The 17,465-nt window shown below is 49.7% G+C and overlaps 6 protein-coding genes across 6 annotated transcripts; 2 read left to right on the forward strand and 4 right to left on the reverse strand.

Moving 5' to 3' along the window:
- Positions 1-1,434: 1,434 nt before the first annotated feature.
- On the forward strand, positions 1,435-3,270 carry FIESC28_11661 (uncharacterized protein; the record flags this gene model as incomplete). Its single annotated transcript, XM_031165781.1, has 1 exon — positions 1,435-3,270. The coding sequence occupies one exon, from the start codon at positions 1,435-1,437 to the stop codon at positions 3,268-3,270; it is 1,836 nt and encodes a 611-aa protein (XP_031010155.1).
- Positions 3,271-4,035: 765 nt separating this feature from the next.
- FIESC28_11662 (uncharacterized protein) lies at positions 4,036-5,541 on the forward strand (the record flags this gene model as incomplete). The annotated part of the gene is made up of 1 exon (XM_031165782.1): positions 4,036-5,541. The coding sequence occupies one exon, from the start codon at positions 4,036-4,038 to the stop codon at positions 5,539-5,541; it is 1,506 nt and encodes a 501-aa protein (XP_031010156.1).
- A 282-nt stretch (positions 5,542-5,823) lies between these two features.
- Positions 5,824-6,899, reverse strand: FIESC28_11663 (uncharacterized protein; the record flags this gene model as incomplete). Its single annotated transcript, XM_031165783.1, has 2 exons — positions 5,824-6,155; positions 6,212-6,899. The coding sequence occupies 2 exons, from the start codon at positions 6,897-6,899 to the stop codon at positions 5,824-5,826; spliced, it is 1,020 nt and encodes a 339-aa protein (XP_031010157.1).
- A 520-nt stretch (positions 6,900-7,419) lies between these two features.
- FIESC28_11664 (uncharacterized protein) lies at positions 7,420-8,364 on the reverse strand (the record flags this gene model as incomplete). The annotated part of the gene is made up of 1 exon (XM_031165784.1): positions 7,420-8,364. One exon carries the CDS (start codon positions 8,362-8,364, stop codon positions 7,420-7,422), a length of 945 nt encoding a protein of 314 aa, XP_031010158.1.
- Positions 8,365-8,957: 593 nt separating this feature from the next.
- Positions 8,958-10,700, reverse strand: FIESC28_11665 (uncharacterized protein; the record flags this gene model as incomplete). The annotated part of the gene is made up of 3 exons (XM_031165785.1): positions 8,958-10,091; positions 10,148-10,345; positions 10,452-10,700. 3 exons carry the CDS (start codon positions 10,698-10,700, stop codon positions 8,958-8,960), a joined length of 1,581 nt encoding a protein of 526 aa, XP_031010159.1.
- Positions 10,701-13,088: 2,388 nt separating this feature from the next.
- On the reverse strand, positions 13,089-14,378 carry FIESC28_11666 (uncharacterized protein; the record flags this gene model as incomplete). Its single annotated transcript, XM_031165786.1, has 2 exons — positions 13,089-14,227; positions 14,282-14,378. The coding sequence occupies 2 exons, from the start codon at positions 14,376-14,378 to the stop codon at positions 13,089-13,091; spliced, it is 1,236 nt and encodes a 411-aa protein (XP_031010160.1).
- Between the last annotated feature and the right edge of the window lie 3,087 nt (positions 14,379-17,465).

A 17,465-nucleotide genomic window follows, 5' to 3' on the forward strand; every position in this document is an offset into this window, starting at 1 on the left:
CATTTCTTCTGACACCCTGAGGGCAGAGAACGGCATATGTGTTTCGGTCGATCGAACTTATGCCACATCCCGACAAAGACTTTCAACTGGTGGTAGATGATGAAAAGCAAGATAATCACCATTTCGGCAATTCATCGCACGAGAGAAGTGCAAGCAGGTCGTTGGCCAGTCCTTGGGCTTCTGTAACAGCTCTCAACTTTAATCGCAGATGATCTGTCGGTTCCGTGGGATGATCGTCGGCAACCGGAACACGATATGTTTCCTGTTGACGTTATGCTGTGGCGCAGAGTGATTGTGTACAGTACTGGATCGTACTATATGATGATTCTTGTACCCCCTGCGCAATCAGTCTGAGGCAAAGCGTTGGCAAATCGTCGTAAAACCCCCGGCGCTTCTCTGTTTGATGTTCCTCTAGAATCCCCCGCAGCGTGACGCGACATCAATGCTTGATTTTGTTAGCTTGTAATGGATAGAATGTAGCAAGATGGCTTGCTAAGATTATAGAGAGTAGATAGGCAGATAGGAAAGTGACAGGATTGGAAGGAATAGATGGAGGATCATGGATAACGAATCTTGGCTTCCTGTGGCAGGTGCGAATAAGCGGCCAAGAAGAGTTAATTGGTCACTTCACGAATGCACTTCCCTCATCCAGTACAATCACGCATTTGTACACTGGTCGTGCCTCCCTGATACGAAATTTCATCCGTGCTTGAGTATCCCGAAGCAAGCGTTGCTTCGGAGTTGCTTCCAACCCGGGGTAGACCCTGTCATGGGCCGAGCCCCATCGACCTGGGCCATCGTCTTGTCATCTTCTACTCTGTACCCGTATCCAAATCCACGATACGGAGAAATTTAAACATGCCCGCCATGTATTTCTTTTGACCCTGGAACTTTTTGTTTCTTCTTCCTTTCTATCTCGTGCCCCGCGGGGATTCTGATTTACTCTTCATCTTCACTTCACTTTACTTTTCTTCTTATCTATCTGCAGTGCAGTTCACAGGCTTGATGCCTTTACTTCTAACTTGAGCTCTTATTCGATTCTTTACACATTCATTTCAACCATTTCTTGACATTTGAAGTCTCTCGAGACAAAGTGTAACGACGAAAACTACATCCAAGCCTACAATTAGAACGTTTGTCCAACCGTCGGAAGGAGAACCTGTTTCCGTTCAGAGTATTCGTGGACGCTATTCAAAGCAACACCACTTGCTGCTTGTGTTACACCCATTAGCCAAAGCCAACACAATCTATTCTCGACGTTCCTCAGGACGAATTCAATTGACGAGCACGGCACAAACTGGCATTGGGAGGCCTTTGGTCATTGCATGAACAACCATTTGAAGCAATACTCTTTGACCGTGATTGTGGATTCTATTACACCTTTTTGGCTCAACTGCTTCACTTACACCACACTCCTTCTCACAAGATCTCGCAATGTCGGGCTCTACACAAACCAAGATGCTGGTGGTGCCGCCTGCACTCAACCTGCGTCGAGCCACCTCTTATAATGCCCAGGATCGAGGTCCAATTTCTTCAACTTCGTCACGATTCAACTTCAACCACCTTTTCTTTTCACCACCTGCCTCGCCAGCGCTTCCGGCACTTGTACCTCGACCCCCAAAGAGAAAATCGAGCCAGATCTTGGTTACTCGGCCGAGTCGAGTCTTTCGACGCCTTTTTCTCCTCGGCATTCTATTGTCACTCACCTATCTCGCAGCCATGGCTTTCCAAAACCCAAACGTGATTCCATCAGCAGTATGGCCTTACTTTGAACAAGAGGAGTTCGAGATGGTCGGCCAAGATGCTTTCCCAGACTTTCCTACACCAATCTTGGTTAACGACAACAAGGGTCTCTCAAAGTGGACGGTCTATATCCCACCGAATGGAGATTTCCCCCTAACCATGGAGCAGTATGCTGAAATGGGAAGTCAATGTCGAGAGGTCTCTTCGCGAGCACGCGATGTTCACCACAAAGGTCCGATCACCGAAACAGCCATAATCAACTACGATGCCCAAGACGAATACTATGTCGACGTTTACGAAGCCGAAAGATCAGGCCTTCTTACTCCTACAAAGGGACTTCGTGCCAAAAACAAGGGCAAGTTTGTGGGAGTAGACAAGAAACACCTGAACCACAAGCCTGTGTGCGAGAGCACTATGACTTTTGTTCTGGAATCGACAGATGCCGGACTTGGCAACACTCTTATGATGCTTTGGACCTTTTATGGACTCGCCAAGCAATTGGGCCGCGACTTCTTCATTGTTGACAAACGATGGGCTTATGGTTCTTGGGATCAAATCTTCGAGACCCCTCCAGTTCCGGAATGCCGCCCGCCCCCAAGACATCACATGGTACCTTGCCCTTTCCAAGCTCGCCATCTGGTTGTCTCAGCTGCAACGGCAAAGGAAGTCTTTCCAGCCCTACTGGCCCAGAATCACCGCGTTGCTGGAACCGATAATGGTTTGCGGGATCTCTTCGAGTTAGCTCGCCTGGGATTTGAAGACCTCTTCTTCCTAAATGAAGAGGACCAGACCTATGTTGATAACCGCATCCTTGGACTTCAGGCAAAGGCAAAGGCTGAGGATAGCCTTACGGCACATGCACCTATTATTGGACTCCATGTTCGCCATGGCGATCAGCACCCTCTCGAGCTGCAATACAGCGAAACGTACATCCCGGCCGACGTTTATCTCAAGCAGGCTAGTCGCTATGTCGAAGAGTACTACAACAGCACAGGAGTCGAGGGCTCCACTCAACAACACTCTCTCACCCTTTTGGCATCAGACGATCCCACAGTCCATGAGGAACCTGAATTCAAACACACAATTCTTTCTCAAGATCGCATCCGTCTTGCTTCAAAGGGTGCGATAGCTCGGGCCGGGGGTAACAAGCAAACGCCCAACAACTTCGTTGAGAACACATTCGGCTGGGAAGGTGGCTTCTTCGCTCCCCTGTTTTGGAACCTTGGTGTCGACAGCAAGAACAATGCTGCCGAGGCACCTGCTGGTGTCACCGTCGAGAATGTCAACCAGGAAGCCAGGCATATGGCACCCCCTTCTCAAGAAACACTGAGACTTCGTAGCCTCGTCGGCCGAGCCTACATGATGGATCTCGCTGTACTCGCCGAGTCAAGTGACAAAGTCGTGTGCACCGTGAGCTCCATGGGATGCCGGCTACTGGCCATTATGATGGGATGGGAGGATAGTATAGAAAACGGTGGCTGGCATAACGTTGACGGCACCTATGGGTGGACAGGGATTGACTGGTAGAATATTCGGCCAAATCTGTTCTATTTTCTTGGGTTGCCATATTGGTCAGGAGCTGTACAAGAAACAAGCCTGCAAGGCAATTCTCATGAGGTGGTGTTGGGCGGCGTTTTTCAATAACATATAAGATACCAATCTATATTTTCTTATTAACATGGCGTATCCAGTATTTGAGGTGGTTGTATTTGTGATAGGGTTTCAGACTAGAAGTATTCATCGTAGTTCTGTAACTCAAGCCGGTTCCTAAACTTTCTTTTGGAGGTTGTATATGGTAGAAGCTTTGGATTGTTACAGCGCCGCATTGATATACAAGTAAGTAGCAACCCAGGGAATTAGAAGATACAATAGAATGATAAAGATTCACTTCATTGATAAGGCTTTCCTGAGAACCTACAAAGGGTTGGGACTTAATCAATTAATGTTTACTGCCTGGTCCTTTAAGGTGCCTGCAGTTGTTTGTTGTCCAATATTGGCTTGATGAACTGCCAGGCGGATAAAAGTGGGCCCCATCCATCATGCTTCTGAGCGCACGCGGCGCGACTTCCGTGCGATTGCTCTGAAGTGTACCTGCTACCACTCCATTTTATCAATTCCATTCGCCTTAGAGAGAAACGACTTGACGGGCATAGACTCTTCTTGCTCTTCCCCATTCAACTACCCTCCAATATTCTGGACACCATTTAACAGAGTTATTGCAGTGTACGCGCCAGGTCCTTACCAGATAAAGAGTTGGAGGCGCATTGGCTCTGTAAGCTCCAGATCGCCAATATGTCTACACCCACGCCGAAAGAAGGCACGCCAGCCGCGAAACCTCGACTCAAGATTAACGTCAACCGATCCTCATCCTTCGTTGCCGATGCAAACACAACTGCCACACCATCAGCCTCCGTCCCGGCCTCGGCCACGGCAGCGTCAGGTGCTGTAGCCCCTACCTCAACGCCGACAGAAGGAGGTCGCAAAGTGAAGCTGAAGATCGGGAAATCACAACCTTCGACACCCGCTGAACAACCCCCGACCAAGACAAAAGCTGGAAGGCAGCCTAAACCCACACAGAAACTCGTCGAGAGTAAGAAGCGTGCGCATGATGATCTGGATGATGAGTTGGGCTCGGCGCATCCGACAACTAAGATTAAACTCAAGCCTACAAAGTCAGGACTCACTCCGACGGTGGTGGTGAAGCCAAAGGGACGCGCACCAGTTCACCCTCCTGGAGATGGTTACGACTCAGAAGCGAGCGACAGAGAAAAGGACCCGTCGATCGAGGAGCAGTTTGTTCTAAGGATGATGCCAGGAGAGCACTGTGATTATGTTCGATGGTGTATGGAGAATGGGAAAATGGGCCTTCCACGGAGTCAAGGAGGAGCAGATATCCAACTCAAGTTTTTTGAGGAGGATACCAGAAGGGCGGTCGTGACAGTCAAGGGCCAGCACTTTGCCGCTGTTATGGTAGACTTACCAACGATCACCGAGGCGATGAAAACGTGGGACAGAAAGTCATTTCTCAAATCCGCTGACATCTGCCAAATGCTTCTGGTCTACGCCAGAATTTCTAGCGAGGCCGAGGCCAGGGAAACGCCTCTACCAAGCATGATCGACCAGCATTTTAGATGGCCACACGGCCTAACACCACCCATGCACGATTGTATGAACCGCCGATTTGCAAAGACCATCAGTCGTAAGGAGATTGAAGACAAGGAAGCAGAAGTCGAGCGCTTGCTCGCCGAGGACGCTAAGGCCGGCTCGACGCGCTGGGAATGGGTCGATGAGAGCAAAGACGACGAGGATGAGGATGCCGACGGAGAGATAGATGACACCATGGAGGACTACTTCCAAAACCAGGACGCATTGTTCGATGAAGAACAAGGAGACGACACGCTAGAGGCCGATCTCGAGGCTGCTTTCGCTAATGGCGAAGTAATTGCCGAGACTGCTGCCACTGGTCTGGATGCAACGACGCCTATGACAACCACACAAGTCAACACGCCTGCGCCTCTACAAGATAGTATCGAGTCAGACGAGTCAGAAGAAGTTTCAGACGATGACGACGATGATGACGACGACGATCTGGATGACGATGCTCGTGCCCAGCGAGATGAAGAGCAGGGTGTCAAGGATATTATCAATGACCTCAAGAAACAGCTGGGTAACAAGGAAGCCGAGCTGGCACGCACTCAGAACAGGATCTTGAAGACTCGTATTGAACAAACCATTAAGCAGCTGAAGGCAGAGATCGAGCTCAAGAATTCGTCTATCGGTATTGAGACGGATGATTAGATGTCGTTGGATATGGTGAGGGTCGCAATTGTCGCTGGGCAGGATAATAGGAAGAAAAGGCTCATTGCAAGGAAATGGCGTTAAGGTGTGTTCCAGGACTTGGGAATGCATGAATTAGATATGAAACCAGAACAAATACCACATTGAACCATCTTGAACGATGGATCTAGTAAAGTCTTGAAACGAGTTCCCCCCCTCTATTGACAATCATTCTTCCATCAAATCCTATCAAAATTGCCCTCCCAAGGCCTTTTCAATTCTCGAAGAATACCTGCACTAATCTCATTTTCGTTGCAGTAGCTCTACAAGCTTCTTTTCATTAGCGATCAGAACTTTCGCAGCTGTATCTGTAACATCGTCCCACGAGGCATAGTTGCTGCACTCTTCAAGGCCTCGAGGGTTAGCTTTGCCCTCGACATTCTTCACAACACGGTTCTGGAACGTCCGCTGAAGTATGCTCGCTAGTTGAGGATCTCGTTCCGTTTGCTTTGTGAAGTACGAGACGATGTATTGGTTATCTTTCAGCCTGGTGACCTTGTGTTCACGGTTCCAACGTTTCGTAGAGTTGATCGCTTCGTGGATGCGACCTTCAGGGGTTGACAAGTTGGAAGAATCTTGGCAGTAGTTTAGTACTTGTTGAAGGAAGTAGGCTATGCCGAGAGATACTTACTCGTTAGTTCGATACTTTGCTGCCCTTGTGCACTTGCGTCGGCCTCTATCCTGGCTTTTTTGGCCGACCTGGTCTCTCTGCCGAGAGTGTCGGGAGTAAATGGCCCTGGGTTGACGGCCTTTGTGGTCACTGGCTTTGTGATCACTGGCTTGGGCGGTTGTTTCGCTGCATTGGAGATTGCTTCAACTCGGGTTTCTATACCGTTGACCCTGGTGTGCCATTCTCTCACAGTTTGTCGCATCTCCTCTTGTGCTCTCTCAATATCAGCCTGCGTAGCTGGAGGGGTGTCCTTCAGAGAAGTCATGAATTGTTTTATAGTCTGTACTTCGAGCATCATTCTTGTCAACCGTTCTTCGTTTTCTCGCCTGTATTCGTGGTTGTCCGAAGTCCGCAGAACAAGCTTCTTGACGTCGTCTTGTAGCGCGTATGCAATCTTCGAGACAGCATTGAGATTTACTTGAAAAGTCATCCTCGCCAGTGCATCTGCTTGCTGTGAAAGCTTGGAGCCTTCGTTATCTGCGTGCAATGTAGCGGTTGATGCAGGCATAGATCCGGGTCCTGCTATACCTGTTGATGAAGTTGCCAGTGTAGTGTTCGTATTCTGACTGGCAGGCGGCGATGGGGGAGCTCGACGTATAGAAACTGTCCGAATAGGAGCTATACGACGAGTCTTCGCTTTCTTTGGCATCTCGACGGTGTTTACTAAAACTTGTAATAATCTGTTGGAAAGTGGAAGGACGATGCAAGTGCGCGGGGCCAAGCAGCTGGTTCATCAAAACATCTAGAAGGGAGAATCCAGTTGCAGTGATTGTATCCCTCACGAGGATATCCCTTATGGACATAATTCAAAGGGGAGAGAGGGCCATGTCGAGTAGAAAAGAGGAGAGAGAATGCGATTGAAAGGGTTGGAGTGAGGTGAAAAAGCGAAGGAGCAGTTGACCCGGTCGAGGCAGGAAAGAGCCCAGCGTATGAGCAGGCAGGAGGCAGGAACAGTCTTGCCCACTTACCACTCACCACTTACAAAGTCTGCAGGTATCGCAATAATACTTTTGCAATTTCTCATCTATTCGTTTATTCGTGAGAAGGAAACATGTAAAGACGGAGTTAATAGAAAGGGCTCTTGTACTTGCCCTCAAAAAGCGATCATCCACCCGGCAAGAACATCCACAAGAATTAGGTACTACGCAAACAACCATTCCAGCTCCTGCTTACTCCTCCAGATCGCCAATAACTTCAGCATCTTTACCCTTCAGTCTCTCCTCACCAATCCATTGCATAAAACTGCCTACATCCTTAGCCACGGCTCCAGGCAAGCCCAACTTTTGCGCCCACATAGGCACCAACCCCTTCGCATCAGATACCGTCCCCATCACCCACTCCAAGTGCCCATCTTCCAACTCTCTGACCCTCTCGATACTAGAGTAGGCTGCTCGGACGGGGCCTTCGTGCACAGCTACATCCGTCGTATCATCGCTGGCTCGAATAGCGATCTGAATGACGATAAACTCTTTGCGGCCTCGCACAGCAGCTGTAGCTTGGAGGACTGGGAAAACACGCTTAGACAGTGGGCCAGGGAGATCATGGACAGATTCTTCACGACGGAGAGTCCAGTCAACCCAAACGTCGTCATCAAGCTGGACCTCAATGCCTGAGCAATCCCACTCGTGTAGTCTCTTGAAGCTTGTAACGCCCGGGGTGAAGAGCTTCTCCGCCTCAGCGTGCTTCTCTTTGAAACATCTCACAAACTCATCCCAATCTGCTGTGCCTTTCTCTTTCTTTGGCTTGTGAGTGCTTCGTCGTAGTGCCCAGAGCTCCGACTGCGCTTTATCAGGGGAGACGCCAAGGCCGGGGTTCTTCTGGGCGACAATGCCCAGAGTCTCGGCGTCTACGGTACGTTCGAATACATGAACAGGGGCTGTAGAACCGTCGTACGTCTTGCTTGTCTTGTGTTTCCATAGTTCATTTGTGGAGCGGAGCTCTGTGGCAGGCTCCACGGAGGGAATCTCAGAAGGGACCGTTTGTATAAACGGAACAGCTTCGAGAAGGATTGAAGTGAGTAGCACCTTTAGCTCTTTAGACCGACACCCTACATCCGGAAGCTTAGAAGGATGAATGCCCCAGAGCCGGATAAGAGGGCCATATGACTCGCTCATGATGTCTTGATGAGGTGCTGGGCCTGGTCCCTGGCTTGGTCAAGGGTGCTGGGCAGGTCTAAACAGGTATTGATGAACGGACCCTTAGTTGAACCACCAACTTGATGGTTTCTGCTCAAAGTTATACGAGAAGAGTGACTGACAGGGCTGAGGGTAAACAATATTGCTTCAAAATGAGTATGCAGAATAACAAATAACAATAATTATGCTGCAGTGCCAGTGGTTAGAATGCGGTACAGTCGTCATTGATGGCGTTCGCGTCAGTGGGGTTTGCTCTGCCAACTTCCAACTTCACCTCAGCTCAGCTCCCTTCAAAAGACTCGAAGATCGGCTCATTTACATATCAGATCAGCGACCCACAGACATAAACAAATTGCCAATTTAACCCAGAAAGTTGAACAATTCATATTTTGATCATTGCTAATTAAAAATGTATAGTCTATCGTCAGAACTTTACTGCCATAGGAATGACAATTGGCTTCTCTTTTTGTAAATAATACCAGCCCAGCCATTACAAAACATTCAACTCCTCAGCATTTGCTGCTTAAATACAACTTGTTTCGTGTCTTCGCGTCATTGCCGTTTGGCATAAATTACTGGCGTCTCTCCCAGTGGATGTTGGCAGGCTCCAGAGGTCGGGAGAAGAGGGAAGCGTAGTCGGTGCCGATCAGGGTGTTACCGCCATCGACGTTGCGGAACTTGAACTCGCGGACAACCTCGGCAACGATGGTTTGAAGCTGAGCGTTAGCAAAGTGCTCACCAATGCATCGGTGACGACCAGCACCGAAAGGCAGGTAGGGAGAAGCTGAGCCCTTGCTGACAAGGCCGTAACCGTAGTCGATCTTCTCTTCGTCTTCACCCTTGGTAGCCATACGAGGGAAGTTGGGAGAATCGGCCTCCCATCGGTGGGGATCCCACTCATCAGGGTTGGGGAAGTAGGTAGAGTCGGTAGCGCTGACACCGGGAGCGGCGAGGACATTGTGCGAGGTGGGAACGACATACTTGGTGCCAGGGACAGCCATAGGAGACTTGACGGCGCGCAGGATGGAGTGGATAGGGGCGTGAAGACGGAGGGTTTCCTTGATGATAGCCTGGTTAAGAGGCAGCTTGGCAAGGTCTTCGTAGGTCAGAGGAGGCAGATCGGCACCGAGGTTCTTGACTTGCTCCTGGTAGAGCTCTTCCATGATTTGAGGGTTCTGAGCGAGACGAAGCATGATCCAAGAGCTGGTGGAAGAAGAAGAGTGTTGACCAGCCATGAGAAGGGCAATCATCATGTGGGCAACCTCGTGGTCGGGGACAGGGGTACCGTTCTTGTAGGTCGAGTTCATAAGATGCTTCATCATGTCGTGCTCAGAATCGTCGGTGCCCTTAGCACGGCGCTCCTTGATGGTATCCATGTAGATCTTGGCAACAGTACGCTGGGCTTGGTCACGCTTGAGGTTGGAAGGGAGAGGAGCCCAGTAAAGCTGGAAGTTGATAGGGGTGAAACCCATGTCGAGGTCGTGGTAGAGAGCAGCCAGAGACTCGTCGAACTTGTTGCGGATTTCGCTGCCCTGAAGGGAGTGGGATGCAGTGAAGATGGTGATCTCGGCCATTTTCTTGGGAATATCGACAACACCAGACTTGCCTTTGAAATCGGGGCTTCTCTTGAAGTAGTCGCGGACCTCGGCGGAGATGATAGGAATGTAAGATCGGAAGGCTTCGGTGGTAAGAGCAATCTTCATGAACTGGAAGCGAACACATTAGTATGTTTGCTGTGAAGCTGTTTGCCATTGTTTTTTACCTTCTTCTGCTCCATGAGCTTGGAGTTGGGGCAATCGTAGACGACATCCTTGCCAAAGACAGGAGTGGTGAGGACGGTGTAGATCTCCTCGGCGCAGACGTCCTTGAGCTTTCCATTGAGAATGAAGTCGTTTCCGGCAGGGCCAAGAGCAACAGTGGTTTTCTTTCCGAGGAGGACAAAGGTGAAGACATCGCCGTGCTGGCGCAAAGTTAGCCTTGGTCTTGGTTGCTGGTATCGCAGTCTTGAGAGGTATGCGCTCTCAAGGCGGGTGAGTTCCCAACACGGACGGGTTTGACAAACTTACCTTGGCACGGTTCTCTTTGAAGAAAGTAGGGGGGTCCATTCCATATGTGATGGTGCTTCCGATCCAGGGGAACCAGTGGAAGACCATAGGGGGTTCATTGGGGTTTCGGAAGAGGATCTGGCTGAGGACATTGAGGACGACGGAGAGAATGATGAAGGCTCCGAAGCCAATTCCAATTTGCTTGCCCAGGGAAAATTCCTGGAATTGTTGTGCGAGCGGATGGCTCGCAAGTTCTTGAAGGAGACCCATGGTTGGGCGTGTCGTAGGGAGGTTGCGACGTTTCGGTTGCGATTCTCAAAGGGAAGGAAGTAGGATAGAAGAGAGAAATGAAGATTAAGAAAGAATCTTTGTCAAGTCAACGCCAGGAAGTAAAAGGAGTTTCCAATGGCGAGCCTGTAGAAGTAGAGGAAGAGTAGAGACTGACAGGAAAACAGAATCGAAAGCAAATGGCGAAGGAGATTAACTGATATGTAATTGCGACGACCTCGACGTCTTTTTTTCGGACCGGGGTGTCCTAAAGAGGTCCCCACCAACAGCGCGGTACACCGCCTGCACTCTTTCGAGATTTAGTGGCTCAATTGACGGTTTACTGCCTGTCGCCCTGTAAAACGGAACCCGATATGGTCCAACCATGACAGACGGTACCTGAGAATAGTGGGGGTGCTCGTCTTCCCGTCACGAAAGGGTGTGATATGATTGGCTGATGATTCACGGATTCGTATTCGCATCGACTTCTAGAATTCTAGTGGTGCCAGATCTCGGCAGGAACCCCTCTGCCCTCCTTTTTCGCATTCTTATCACCCCCACCAATTGAATTACTTTATGCCATGGCATTAATGGGTTACAGTACATACTGCCACTAAGAGGTAAAGACGTTGAGATACCTTTGGGACAACAACGATATATCTCAACTTTGCTATGCATTGATTATATAACGCTGCTCTTCAAGTCAAAGAGCATTCTTGTCCACATCATATCATGACCGCTACCGGCAATTGATTAGTCTCCGTTACTCAGCCGATTCGAGACCTATCGAAATGGTCTGATGAAAAGTCCCTGAGACTATACCGCTATGGTCCGAATAAGAACCCGACCTGTTCTATGAGTTGTCGTCAACAATCGGCTATTTCTTATGTGACGATACTCGCATCATTTTCAGGGTCCTCGATGGATAAGGCCATATCGGTAATTGGTCAATTGCTTTTCGAAGGATTTGCGATTCCTAGGATCAGAACACGGTCAAAGGCAGTATCCGTATTCACATGTTGTTCAACGAATACGGAACAGAAGATAGGATTCTAGTATCTGTGATCTGTGATACCAAGACTCTAATTTCATTTACGCATATGCATGATGGCGGTCGACAGAATATGCCTCTCGTCGATCAATCCTATCCCGTTGGTGTTGTCTTGGTTGTCACTCATGGTGCCATAAATTCGAAGTTACGATACCGCCGGAAACATCAACGAGATCCCCGGCCACTACCCCTGAGCTCTTCACGATAAACCTTTTACAAAAACATCCTATGTTGGAACCCAGAGCCCCGGATCACTCCGATCACTTAAACCACCTCGTCTCCGATGCCCCGCTTAATATGGGCTGACGCTTCTTGGGGTTCATTGTAGGGATCTACGAGGAAATAAAACATAGCAGTCCGTAACCCTTCCGTATTCAAGGTAAAACGGTGAAAAGTAATACGGCCCTCCGATGGCCGTTCTGCTCCGTGCCGTTCCGTCAGTCGGCGCCGAAATGTCATTTCTGCGATGACATAACTTCTCACCAAACCACAGGAAAAGCCTCATCGCAGCCACCTTCAACCGTCTTGCTCCATTCAGGATTCTATGCCAAGCAGTTTCATAAGTTCCTGCTCGACTCGAATCCTTATTACTCTTCGTATCTTAAACTTGACCCTGAACGCGATCAGGATCGAGACACTGGAGTAAGTCAACCACTCGTATTCGGGTTCAACATCGCATTTCATCACATCAAAGCTGGGCATGATGACCAATCCAAGTATTTGCGAATGATGTTTTTATTCCTATATCCTATACTACTAAGTCATGAAAATCTCAAGGGGAATATTACCAACGCCTCTAAACGAAGACTGTTCATTCCGGTATCGCTTTCCACGTATCCTAAGCCCAAGCTCTACATCTCGTCCAGTATTAGCACCAGTCAAGTAGCCTTCTTAGTACCGTAATCAGTGAAGGGAGACTTCTTTGATGATGGTGGTATTAAAAAGTCATTTGATTGATGATAATACTGGACAAAATGTAGGAATTGGGTCCAGGTTTAGTTTCAAGCAACACCGAAAAATAAATAATAAAAACAGACTCGCCTGGCTATAATAAGCAAAAGCAGAAGCCATGCCAAATTCATATTTGCATGCCGAACAGACAATGCGCGCAAATGCACCAAGGTATTCTCGCTTGTTACATGTTGAGTCGTTAAATAACATAAACGTCGATATCATATTGTAGGACCGCGTCTTTACATATGTCGTAACCGTAAATATGAATATCGTACCACGTTTAATGTTGCATAAGTGGGACATATTCATCGTGAATCTCGTCAACTCTATTGTTCTCACTCCAGGCACTGACCGGAAAACGTTGGATGTCGCATCGCTGATGGTTCCTAAGCAACGATGCTCTTGCCAACGGCACCCCATCGAAGTTTGCGTAGTCCGCTGCCTGATGATCGGATGACTTCCTGTCCGCAAGACGTGGTATCGTTGACACTGCCAACGCTGGCCGCCAACGCCTCTTGTCTGCCAGCTTCACGACCGATAACATACCCTGCACCAAACCCCACCACAGAGACGACGATGACGACGCCGGCGCTGACGACCCATGTGAGGAGAGTTGGCGAGATGGTGGCAGGCTCTTCCATCTGGGCAACCTTCTTTTTCTTGGTAGCCCGTGGGGCCGTTGGTGATCCGGAGCTGTGCTTGCCCCTCTCGGAGGTGGTTCGTGAAGGAGATCTGGATCCCCCGGCCCGTTTGCGGGGTGGAGACGGGGCAGCGGGTCGTTGGGCCCGTCTTTGTCTTGGTGGTTCTGGTGACAGCTCCGACTCCGGTACGAGCCGCAGCTCCATCGGCTGGCTACTGGGTCCTACGCCTGAAGCGGCTACTCTCTGGGCCTCAGCTTCTTCCTTTGACTTTGGCAGGCCTCTAGCTGCGTGTGCGCAAGAAAGAAGAGTGGTTAGGGATGCGCGTAGAGCTGCATCGTTCTCTTCACGAACAGCTGGGGACATAAAGCTTGGACCCGCACGGTGGGGCCGTGTCTGCGATCGCTGGGTAAAAGAAGGTCGTGTAAGACCATTGTGAGGATGAGGAGGGGGCGCGGTAGGAATAGCTGGAGCAGAGTCTCGTCGCTGTGTCGATGGATGAGTGAAGGCATTGGGTTGAGGTCGGAAGACGGGTTGGTCTGCAGGTCGATCAGACACCCGCCCAAGCGCGGTGACGTTATCACCATCTGACTCGGCCTCCGAGTCCAAATCCATATCTTCTTCAGACCGCTGGGCATTCTCGGTCGAGCTGGTAAGGAGGCGATCATCTTCGCTATCGCTTTCATCGTATTCTTCCTGGCTGCTCATATCGGCGGCAGAGCCGTTGTGGATAGCCGTATTTTGTTGGGGAAGCGATCTTGCCGAGGGTTGTAAGCGACGTCGACGAACATAGGGGTTCCCAACGCGTAAACCAGTGGTAACAATCTCGTCGCCGATGCTAGAAAGGGATGAAGACGAAGGTTGTGATGCCACCTCTACCCAAGACTCTAAATATTGTTAGCTGACGTACAACGTGGTTAATAGAGTTGGTGAGAACTAACCGTCGTAACGTCTTTGCTGAGGAAGTCCAGGACTCGATCTCGCAGGATTAGGAGACATCCTGTTTCCTTGCCAACTCTGATTTGCCTGTCCGTCCATCTTGAATCCTTTTTGTTTTGGTGGTATGAATGTTTTGTTTAAAGGTCAAGTTTATCTGGAAACTTGGCAGTCGAGTCCTCTTCTAGGGGCGGAGCACGAGGCACGGCACATGCGCAGGGTGTGAGATCGACCGGGTCACTAGCTTTATCTCCGCTTATCTGAGGTCTGGGGTAGATGTTATTCAGAGCAGACTCGATAAAGAAGTTAAAGGTTGACGATGAAAACTATTCACTGCAAAAAGAGAGGGTATAAAAGAAAAGGACAGAGAAGGTTGATTACTTGATAGCGAAGTCGGGGTCTTGGTATTGTGCTTTGACCGGGTTGGGGAGATGGATAAATGACTGCTTTCCCTTTGTTACAGGCACGAGAGCACGTTTCGGCCGTCTTTGATAACGACTAAAGTAGAGATACTTGAGGAAGAGTGTGGAGAGACAGTGCGAGCGCATCACGCGCAGCTGTGAAACACCCGCATTAGCTACGCGGGATAAGAACCCGATTGTATGCATCTACAGTAATGCCGTAACGATGACGATGATTCTATCGCACACTGTCCATCAGCTCGCCTCTAGAGCGGTGAAGTAGCTCCCGCTAAGTATCGGTACTTCATCCCCGCCTCTGTTTATGAGCACGCAGCACGAACATACCGGTCATGAGCACACGGCGGGGTTGGGCCCAAGTCAAACAAGCTCAATAGACAAGACATGGACTATCAAATAGCCAGATCCAGATCTATTCTCAACGTTTCTTGTACTGCCATGTATCGTTTAGGTTTTCGCATAAAGTTTCTATCTAGAAGAGGCTGGCTGAAGCTGATGATCATCCTATTTATCGTACAATCTTACATTGTTGAGATATCCATTGTTTCGACAATGAACGATTATCTGCCCACGCTTGTTACAGTCGCTCTATAGACGTGGGTCACCCATCAAGACCCTTCAAACTCCATCTTATCGATCTGCCGACTTTACTGGGTCTTCATCATGCGTGTAACCTCAAACCTAAACCAGCAAACAGCGCCTATAAACGAAACCTTAAGCTGTTGGCTGTTATTTTCCTTTCCCGCTGCCTTGAGACAGATTTACATCAGCCCAGGCGGCACAGTTCGATATGGTTTGTTCCATCTTGTATGCTCATTAAGGACAATATAGTTGATACTGTACTGGGCGCCATATACCAGCTGACTGTTATGACTGACCTACCTACATGAACCTGTCCTCCCTGACATGTCGTCTTTCCCCAACAAATCCAGGGACCATCATTATAGCACGTTCATGTTTACTTGCTCACGCGCAAGTCAGCTCTCATAAGACTGGCCTCTCCGCACGCGCTGTCTCGGGCTGAGTTGTATCACACGCCACGCATATGAATCTTCAGTCCGACGTCATTTTTGACTCTTTGTAACTGGGTTTCTAAGTCATTGTAATTTTGGACATGTATCTCAACATGGCAATCTCATGAGCCCAGGATATTAATATTATCTTCTATGGGCTTGAAGAATGATCTTGAGCAAACCTCATCTTATTGTATAACATTCACGTAAACTGAAGATAAAATATTTTCATAGAAATCATGATCGAACTTTTATTGCGCCCCTTATAACTGGGAAGTGGACGGATCCCGATGCTACATAATCGAAAGAATAACGGCAGTGGTATACTCACCAACATCAAACGATGAAAACAACTCCAGAGTAAGAAATACATGGTATAACAAATCAATGTGGTCTAGTCATCAATGGCAGAGGGGTTCATCACCGGTTGAAGCCTGATGATAGGCAATGGCATCGTAGTGGTTAGGTTTCGAGAAAGCCCCCAGGACCCTCAGAGTATTCGCAAGAACCGACTTGGTCCACTCCACAATGTCTGCAAAGACAGAGGGAGAATCTTCCCAAAGAGCCGTCAACAAATTTCCTCAGAAGCCCACGTGGTGTCCGTCTGGAAGACAAACTTGATCAAAAGCCAACATAAAACCACAGGCACCCGCGAGGGTGCCTTTGCAACATGCCACGAGCCCACGGTCCCAAGTGTAATAGCCCCCAGGTCTATAGTGCTTTACGCGTGTGAAGCGCATTCTCAAAGCCCACTACTCCGTCATAGAGTCTTAACTTGTGTTGAATCGACAGCCCACAAAAGCCCACTTATTGGTAAACCCGCCAGAAGCCCTCGGTCTGCAACCGTTGTGCAGCAACCCACGTTTAGTCGAAGGAAACCTTCGTGCCAGAGAAGGTGGTAGGAGTGCGGTTAGCACCAGTGCCGAAGCTACCACCACGACCACCGCCGCGGCCACCACCACGACCACCGAAACCACCACCGCCTCCGCGACCACCACCACGGCCACCGAAGCCGCCACGGCCGCCACCACGACCACCACCGCGACCGCCACCGAAGCCGCCGCCGCCGTTCTGGGGCTTGCTGCCAGCATAATCGAGACGGACAGCACGGGACATGCGACCGTTGCCGATAGAGGCACCGTTCTTGGCCTCAAAGGCCTGCTTGGCCTCCTCAATGGAGCTGAAGCTGACGTAACCGAAACCTTTGAGGTTACCGCTGTCACTGTTGGGGGTCAGTAAAGTGTACGTATAAAGAAACGGAAGGTAACTTACGGGTCGGTAGGAAGGCGAACGCTGGCAACAGGAGCAACCTCCTCGAAGAAAGCACGGACGGAGTCTTGGTCAACGTCGAAAGGAAGGTTACCGACGAAGAGAGTGTCGCTCTCGGGGCTGACGGTATCACCGTGGCGCTGAGCACGGTCGGCAGCGCGGGCAGCAGGGTTGGCCTCAGCAGGACGAGCGTTGGCGTAGTCGAGGTTCATGGCACGACCCTCAATCTCGTGACCGTTCATGGTCTCGTAAGCCTTGGTGCAAGAGGCGCCATCGTTGAAGTCAACGTAACCGAAGCCACGGCTGCGGCCAGTACCCTTCTCAGTCATGACACGGGCGTTGGCAAGACCATCAATGTGCTTGAAGATCTCGTAGAGGGCGTTGTCATCGACGGACCAGGGAAGGCTGCCGGCGAAGAGGGTAGTGGGCTCATCACCCTTGGGCTTCTTGGCCTCGGCCTCACCATCATCCTCAGCCTTGCGCTTCTT

The sequence above is a fragment of the Fusarium coffeatum genome (assembly GCF_003316985.1).
Source record: "Fusarium coffeatum strain FIESC_28 chromosome Unknown BRIP53273_contig_457, whole genome shotgun sequence".
Lineage (NCBI taxonomy): Eukaryota > Fungi > Ascomycota > Sordariomycetes > Hypocreales > Nectriaceae > Fusarium > Fusarium coffeatum.